Source organism: Salvelinus fontinalis, unplaced genomic scaffold, assembly GCF_029448725.1.
Source record: "Salvelinus fontinalis isolate EN_2023a unplaced genomic scaffold, ASM2944872v1 scaffold_0420, whole genome shotgun sequence".
In the NCBI taxonomy this organism is placed as follows: domain Eukaryota; kingdom Metazoa; phylum Chordata; class Actinopteri; order Salmoniformes; family Salmonidae; genus Salvelinus; species Salvelinus fontinalis.
Window position 1 is genome coordinate 159,757 of NW_026600629.1, and position 8,833 is coordinate 168,589.

Below are 8,833 nucleotides of genomic sequence, written 5' to 3' on the forward strand. Positions count from 1 at the left end.
TTGTACACTAGCTGTTTGTTGGCTTTGTAAATTGTGTTGTTAATTTAAGAAAAAAAAAAGCATAGGATCAGTTTTGACAATGGTTTACAATAAAGAATTGCATTCATACATTGAATGATAGGTCTGCACTTTAAGCGTAATCCATAGGTTGTCAGGCAGCTGTCTGAAAGTTGTACAACAAGCTGAGGAGTTCAGATCCTCATCTGATGGAAGCCATGAACAAATTATACCAAATGTGACAGGGCGCAAACATTAACTTGGCACATCCACTCAATGAGAGCTGCTGCCAATGACTGGAACGAACTGCAAAAGTCTCTGAAGCTGGAAACACTCATCTCCCTCACTAGCTTTAAGCACCAGCTGTCAGAGCAGCTCACAGATTACTGCACCTGTACATAGCCCATCTATAATTTAGCCCAAACAACTTCCTCTTCCCCTACTGTATTTATTTAGCTCCTTTGCACCCCATTATTTCTATTTCTACTTTGCACATTCTTCCACTGCAAATCTACCATTCCAGTGTTTTACTTGCTATATTGTATTTACCTCACCACCATGGCCTTTTTTTGCATTTACCTCCCTTATCTCACTTCATTTGCTCACATTATATATATACTTAATTTTCTACTGTATTGACTATGTTTTGTTTATTCCATTTGTATTGTTTATTCCATGTGTAACTGTGTTGTTGTATGTGTTGAATTGCCATGCTTTATCTTGCCCAGATCGCAGTTGAAAATGAGAACTTGTTCTCAACTAGCCTACCTGGTTAAATAAAGGCGAAATATATAAAATTGTCAGCAAGTTGGTACATTAACAGAAAAATGCTATAATCCCAAATTCATCTAAATAAACAGTCGACATCAGTTTATTCCCAGCTTGATAGAAAACCTTTTATTTCCCCATTCACAAAAGTAAACTAGAAAGTGATACATCAGTTAACATCCCACCTGCACCACAGTTGAGGAAAGAAATACCAGTACTACATCAAATTCATTCAAGGCTGATATCTAGATTGAAACAAAATTACAGGAGTTTTTCACAATTCTTCCCTTCTTTCCCCAGGTATGCACCACGCTCTGTCCCCCCTCTCAGTACTACCACTTTACATACAATTTGACAAAATCAAATGGTCCGCTATAAAACAACGAAAACAAAAAAATTCTTTAAATAAAAAGAACATTAGAGGGGGAAAAAACTTTTAAAGTCTAAAAAAAACTTTGTGCGCTTCTTCTGCACAAAAAATATATAAAAAAAAAAAATTCATTTAAAATAAAAATGAACATAAATAAAAAAACAAAATGAACATCATTAGCCTTGGAAAAAAAGTAAAATGCCTCAACTTGTAGAAAACTTAAACTTGAGAATAATAGATGGTTTTGAGATCAATATTTCACTACTACGATTTAAGAGATTTAACACAACTCAACATTTTTACCCAATTTTTCCTGATAGGACCAGTATCACATTGGGAGCATTGTGCAAAGACTGTGGCAATTAGCCAGTATCTCTGTGCACACCTATCCTACTCTCAACCTTGGCGGACCGGACACCCATCCACCAACACTTGCATATCAGTTTACCCCTTTAGGATATGATTAAAGTGTCACCCTCTGAGGGTGGGAGCTGTTTACAAAAGTGTGTAAAGATTCAAAATAATGTCCAATTAACCACTTATGTACAAGTGGGTTGGTGTTAAAATCCACATTAAATGGATAAATACACATCTGTATACAGCTTACTTGAAATGGCATTTTCACAGGTACGCCTGACGCTTAAGGCAGCGTTTTCTTCACATTTTGAATATCTATTTTCATTGTGCGGCGTAAGATAAAGATTTCCATAGTTTCATTGACTCGCTAAATCTCAGCTAAGCTTTGAAAGAGAATTGATGTACGACTGGCAATCACAAACTGAGATGGTAAAATATGACAAGTGTTGATGATACACAGGGCGTCTCCAATATCTCAGGTGTGAGCTACATGTCGATCACCTTGCGGGAGGGCCGGTGCAAAGAAGTCTAAACGGCACACACGCTTACAGTAAAATACAGACACACTCAACGAAATAGTCCGACGTGACAGACCTCCAGACATTGACAAAATACAAGACAATCACTCCCTCACGAATGTTAATGTATCCAATCTCAGGGGAAACAGAAAGAGAATTAGGATCAGTATAATACCCAGACATATCCTACACAGTATCAACGGGTTGAGGGAAAGAGCAAATGGCAACAGCCACCACCAACTGGACTAGAACCAGTTTATCCTGGACTTCTCATACTTCTACTAAAGATAGCCGCCCACTTTTATTATCACAGCATGCGTGGGTATGTTGTCTCCGCCTTTAATGATATGATAGTCAAATAAAGCGATTATGGAAAAGCATGCAACTCAAGGTTGTTCGGGACCATGGGTGAGATATGTATTATTATGATAGCCGACTGACTAGTCAAGGTCTTTTTCCATCTTCGTGGACTCATTGCATTCTCCCCTACATACTCATCATTCTGCTCACATAGAAAAGGCCGGTAAATTTTCTGTTGGACTGTCTGGAAACACTGGTGGGAAGTACATTTGATCCAAAATACTTGAAGTCTGTCAGTCCTTCCCCTTTAAAAGGGCTTTCAAATTAAATCATACCCATTGATTCTTGAATATAACATATGCCTAATGCGTTTAGCTCAACTGTCAAACACCATCAGAACCCAAATAAAGCTTGTTTAGTCCTGTTTGTTAATAAAAATGTATACAAACACTGTATAGCGTCAAAAAATGGTTAAAACGATAATCTTGATATCATGGACAGTCAGTCCCTGTGTCCATGAGGTTGAGAGTCGTTGCATTTCTCCAGCTTCATCCCTCAGCTGTTAACCAATCAAGTGGGGGATTAGTCATTTGGTATTGTTCAAAATGCTGATTGACCCTTTAAATCTATGGTCCTCTCCTTACCCTTTAAATCTATTTCATCCATCTGATAGCATGCCTTACTTTTAAACCAAGCATATGAACGGCAGTGTTAGCCTTAACCTAAAATTCTCATTTTGACCATTGCTTATACAATATCTTATTTATATCGTGTCTTACTTCAGCAAGCCATAACAGCCGTAAAAAAAAGTGCATAATATCAATTAGAACCAGCAACTGATTTATTCTAAAGTTCTTCCTGAAGCCTTAATGCTCTAGTCCATCGTAAATACTATAAAAACAAAAGTAGCAGCAAAACGGATTATGATTTTTACTGCAGTATAACTGGTTGCAGGGATGTGATTCTTCCATCTTCTATAAGATCGATTGAATCTTGCGTCTCTGAACTATGGCATCGCTGGATCTCGACACTATAGAAACCCACCCATCCTGTTTGTTAGGTCTGGCGACGGGGAGGACTGGTCATAGAATAAGTACGATGGGGGTGGCTAAATAACCTGGTGTTGTTACCTTAGAATGATAAGCTGACTACCATTGTTTCTAAATATAAAAATCTACTTGTAAAAATCTACTTGTAACAATGAGATACGCACACACGTAGGTTAAGAGGTTATCATTGCAATGCAAACCAATCAATCCCTTATTGGAAAAATGACCTTTGTCAGCACTACAGTAAAATGATTCCTGGAAGGATTGTCTGTGTCTGTTGTAGTAAAAACTAAGAAAAAAAAAGAATACATTTAAATTAGTATTTATCTTAGAGGGGAAAAAAAAGAAATTTCAAAACGTAAAATGAATTCAGCAAACATGGGAAAAGGAAGAAAAACTGTCTAAATATACCCGTGTTTAATAGAGAAGTCCCAATATGAACAGGTATGGTACTGTACTGTCTATGAACGCTTGAGTAGTAAAGGTGCAAATTACTCTTCTAGAACTCTCCTCGTTATTACGTTGAAAAGCATTTCATGCTTTCCCCTCTGAGGCTAGCCTTCGGGAAGCTATTATAAAACATTAGCGCTACTTCGGTATCCCGCCCACAGCCTTTGTATAGATTATCAAATGACTATTGTAAATTGTATGCAAAGTGCTTGTGCACCGATTGGTCGTTCGGGCCAGGGCAACTACCTTCCCTTCCTGAACTAAGTCTAAGTGTGCCAGTCTACATATTATGTGAGTTGTGTTTTTAAAATGTGGCTCCTGGGCTGGTTTTTAGATTTCTCCTTAATTGACTTATTCCGGGGTTGCTGCCACCCCGCCCGCCCTCCCAACCCAGCTCTCCTCTAACCTTGGTATCTAAAGAGTTATCGAATGGATTTAGGGCCGTTCGCAGCCGACCCCTGCATATGCTTATCCTACCCTCCCTCCCTCTTACAGAACCCTGTGGCTTTGGTTACATCGGAGTATGTCGTCGGATTTAAGTTTGGCGTTTGAAATCCAGAGGCTTTCTCCCCAGTTTCCCTCCCAGTAACCCTCCCTCCCACCCACCCTCACAGAGACACACAGGGTCGTGGGACTTGTAGTCTGAATGGACAGGAGCCAGGGCCAGTCCCTCTCCTCCTGCCCCCACGATCAGGGCAGTGCAGTAACACAGATGGATGAGTTCCCCCAGTAACCCTCCCGTAGATTAAACCTGGAGAGGGGAGAAAGGGGGAGAGAGGAGAAAGAGGAGCGAATAAGAAGAGAGGGAATAGGAAGAGGAGAGAGAAGAAACAATGTTTTTATTTATTCAGGTGAACAGAGAGAACATGGACTAAACGTAACATTAGGATTTGGGGAAGAGAAGCTGATCCTAGATCAGTTCTACCTAAAGTGAGTCAATACCTGACAGGCGTGTCCTGTGTCGGCGAGGGGAACTACACGCCATAGCAGGCCGACAGCCTCTCCTTCAGTAGAGGGGGGAATTGTTCTGAGAACTGCTGCCAGTTCTCCTCACCCACCTGGTCCTTGAAGCCATGGAGGATCTACAAAAACAACAAAGCTTGTAAATCAAGGTGAGGTATAGGGTAGGGTCAGAGGACTTCAACGACTCTTTCAACGACTCTTTTGTTTTCTTAGCACCACACATCTGAGTCTAAAATATCCACAAGATATGTTCAGATTTCGAATGTCTAGAAAGATCATCACAGGCGGTGGAGAAAGAGGAGCACTAGGTCGACGTAGAACCCAACAGTCTAGAACTTTTGTATTGTGAGGATCAAACATATGGGTAAGATTTGTTGGGGTTCATATCTCCCGAGTGCCTACCTTGTAGAACATGTCTCTCAGATCGTCCTTAGGACTAACCCAGGAGGCCACAGCGTCACAGAAGAAGATGAAGTCCTGAAGAGACACCAACATCCTCATCATCCAACATTCATCCACATTCCCTTATCGCTCATTTAGCATCTAATCCTCCTTCAATGACACCAAACACGCTAGGTTGAATACAATGTGCCTTCTCTCACAAGTTATCTCAGAGTCTAAATTACATCCACACTAGTTATTCAGATTTCGAATGTCTGTTTAGAGTTCATCATAGACAAGAGCAGAGAGGCAACACACTCAGGGAATAAAAATATAACAAGTCCTGGCCCCAGTAAATACATGTTCCTGTGTGGAACAGCGTTCAGAAGCCCCCCCCCCCTCACCTGAACCACTCCAGCGGGGTTGACTCCAATCATCATGCAGATTCCACGGAACGCAGAGTCTTTCTCCTCATTGTCCCTGATGTTCCTCAACGATGTGCACCAGGGTCTGATAAACTGTTGCAGCATGGGAGACACCTCCTGTGGACACACGTAGCCCAGCCTGCCGATCGTAATGGCTGTCCCAAGTGAAACACAGGAGTGATGATTTATGTGGCAATAACTACCGGGCCATAACAACAGGGTTTAGAACAATCACTTCAGTGTCAGAAGTGTCAGTCACACTCAGACCTTTAACTTCCACATAGAATATTTCAGATTTCGAATGTCTGTTAGAGAGATCATCATAGGAGTGGTCTGGAGCCTAAATACTGGCTTTGTCTATGGGGGTGGGGGGTTTAAGCATGCGTGTCTGTGTGAGTACCGTACCTGTATTCTCCAGGAGGGTCTTGGGTGTGTTAGGTCTGTTGATGATCTCCACCAAGTTGTTGAGGACCAGCCCAACATAGGGTTGCATGTCTGATCCTACAGGCACCAAGGAAAACACCACAATCAACCAGCTGGAAATTATGGCATTGCTCGCCATACATGGGTTCAATTACCATTGGAAATCTTTCAGATACTTTGAGCATTTTCTCAAGCCTGCCTGGAGCGGCAAATGGACAGGGTTTGAACTTTAAGGACTTTTCTATTGGTTCCTTTCCAACACAATCAAGCACAGCTTAAGTATTTCAAATGATTTCAAATAGAATTTGAAGCCAGGTCTACAATCAATCAATTCCTACATCAGCGCTGTCAAGTATTCACTGTCATTTAGAGTATTTATAGTGTCATAACAATCATTCCTATCAAATCACCACTACCAACATGGATTACTGATGGAGTCAATCTGGTGGTGTTGCTACAAAAATAAGGTTCTCGTGATTTCTGGCCAAATACCCAAAATGGCCACCATCTTTAAGCAATGGTTCCCCCTAGCTCACCTGAGCAATCTCCTTCATCCTTCTTGTCAGTTCTCCCTGTAGAGGTATTATAGCACAATGTCACTACACTGTACTACTGCTGGTTGGCTTGCCATGCTTGCACACACCTGCAGGCCTCACTGTTACAGAGTCCAATGGTAGCAGGACCCATCACTCAGGCATCTTGCAGCACACTGTAGTCAAGGGAGATTGGCTCACTCGTATGACAGAGGGTCATTGAGTTCATGGGTTATAGAGCAAGGGCAGCGAATCAAATCGGACAGAGTTAGCTACATGTTCCATCCAAAACACACCAAACCCTAGCATCACACACATAACACACGAGGCACCATAACCATCTGTGTGTTCATCCCAATGTTGTGACCTCAGTCACACTCAGACATTCAACTTCCACATAGAACAGTTCAGAATGTCTGTTAGAGAGATCATCATAGGAGTGGCTGGTTGGTGGTGGTCTGTGTGTGTTATTATGAGAGTTAGAGGGAGAGGAAAAGCAGAGATAGTGAGAGAGACACATTTTAGAGTGGTTGTGAGGTAAAGAGTGAGTGTGTAAGAAATGAAGACTGCAGTAAGGACACACAGCAAGCAGTAACTCACCCATCTGCATGGCGATCTCGCCAATGGCCCAGGTAGCGTTGTTACACACAGAGATGAACTCTGGGTTCAGGTTTAGGCCCAGGATCGGCATGAACTCAGCTAGAGGGGAGAGACAGGTTTATATACAAACGCTAAACACAACTAGTCACACAATCACTGGTATACACACACTCCCACAAACACACAGGTTCATTAAACAGTACACACAACTAGTCACAATCAACGGTATACACACCAACGTACAAATAATACATAAACTACTAGCCACTCCAACACACATACCTCCTCAGCGCCAGTACCTTTTCATGACATTGACAGTTAATGTCTTCACTACTATGGTTGACTCACCAATGCAGGGTTTGACATGAGGGAAGCAGGCCTTGGTCAGGTCACCCAGCAGGGCAAAGGAGCTCTGTCTCACCTCTGGCATAGGGTCCTGGAGGAACACACAGTTAGTCTCAAACTCACACACATCTGGTTAAAACAACGATTTTTAACTTTTCTTAACACTCCTAAAGCTAGAATATCAACTTTCATACATTTTTTTTGCGAACGACAGAGCAGCACTGTACAAGCTATACTCCTTCAACATATCCTCCTTCAAGTTGACTAATTTCACATTTTCAAAATGGCCGCTGGCAGTTGGCACTTGGAGGCCCCTGTGTACCTGCATGCACTGGAAGAGCAGGGTCATGATGTTGCTGCGGGCCACCAGCTGGTCCACACTGCCCCCCAAGCCCTCGGCCAGGCCACTCAGCAGGTCCAGGGCCACAATCATGAAGTCCTTGTCAGGGGCTTCGTACTGGTCAGGGTGCTGGTTGTACATCTGGAGAGAGAGGAGACGGACAGAGTCAGTGGGTTTTTGGTCAGTTAAGATATGAAGCCAAAACGTACGATTTGTTTAATAAATTGCTGAATAAACGCAGTTTACACTAACTCATGCTTTGTGGTGTGGAATAAATTGACAAGTAACAATTGTTTATAGTCTAAGTTACAATTGACATCTGGAACCAGGTTTCCATCCAAACCTTCATGCGTGTCAAGTACATGTCGGATAAAGAAAGTCACGACAGGCATGATGGAAAGAGAAAATGTGTCTGTAGACTTTCCAAATGTGGACAAAAAAAAGACACTAGACAAGGCGGAATCTTTTTGCTTCGGTAAAATGTATTATGCGAGAAATGGCGGTGGAAAAACGTGTGTAAATATTGATATAACCATCATACTGAAGGTTGAGTCACAAGATGACATGTGGTCTCACTACGACACGATGATCGCCGCTTGACGGCAGTTTGAAAACGTAAACCGAGATCTACAGCTCAGATTTTTTTTTTTACCTGACTTAAAAAACCTATGCCTATGCAACATTAACCAATTAAAACAGTACTATAGCAATGAGGTTCACACAGTAGACTGTAGGCCCAAAACATTATCACTGCATATTGGCTATGCTTGAATTACCCTGCCATTTAAAAAAATAAATATATTTAAAAAATGTAGGTATATGATCACACTGGTAATATATCACTTATTGTAATAGTTGTAAGGCATCGCTAGGTAGCATCATTTGCGTTTGTTTTTTACTGGACTGATGGCCTGCATCTGATGGTCAGTCAGAGGGAAGGGAACAGCGGTGAGGCTGCCTTTCACCCGACTCACCATCCCTCCGCTCTGCCACCAGCTGATGGTCAGTCAGAGG

General features: G+C 41.9%; 1 protein-coding gene across 1 annotated transcript; it reads right to left on the minus strand.

The window, feature by feature from the left end:
- Positions 1–879: 879 nt before the first annotated feature.
- LOC129845992 (transportin-2-like) lies at positions 880–7,984 on the minus strand. Its single transcript, XM_055913984.1, has 8 exons — positions 7,802–7,984; positions 7,483–7,570; positions 7,135–7,233; positions 5,984–6,079; positions 5,558–5,733; positions 5,175–5,249; positions 4,752–4,891; positions 880–4,560 (listed from the first exon to the last, which is right to left on the minus strand). Exons 1-7 carry the CDS (start codon positions 7,958–7,960, stop codon positions 4,784–4,786), a joined length of 801 nt encoding a protein of 266 aa, XP_055769959.1. The 5' UTR covers positions 7,961–7,984; the 3' UTR covers positions 880–4,560; positions 4,752–4,783.
- Positions 7,985–8,833: the final 849 nt, after the last annotated feature.

Coding starts and splice junctions, on each gene's coding strand:
- LOC129845992 (XM_055913984.1), bottom strand. CDS start 7,960: ATGTACAACCAGCACCCTGACCAGTACGAAGCCCCTGACAAGGACTTC. Junction 7,234..7,482: donor TCATGTCAAACCCTGCATTG/GTGAGTCAACCA, acceptor TCTCCCCTCTAG/CTGAGTTCATGCCGATCCTG. Junction 4,892..5,174: donor TGAGAGACATGTTCTACAAG/GTAGGCACTCGG, acceptor TTGTTTTTGTAG/ATCCTCCATGGCTTCAAGGA.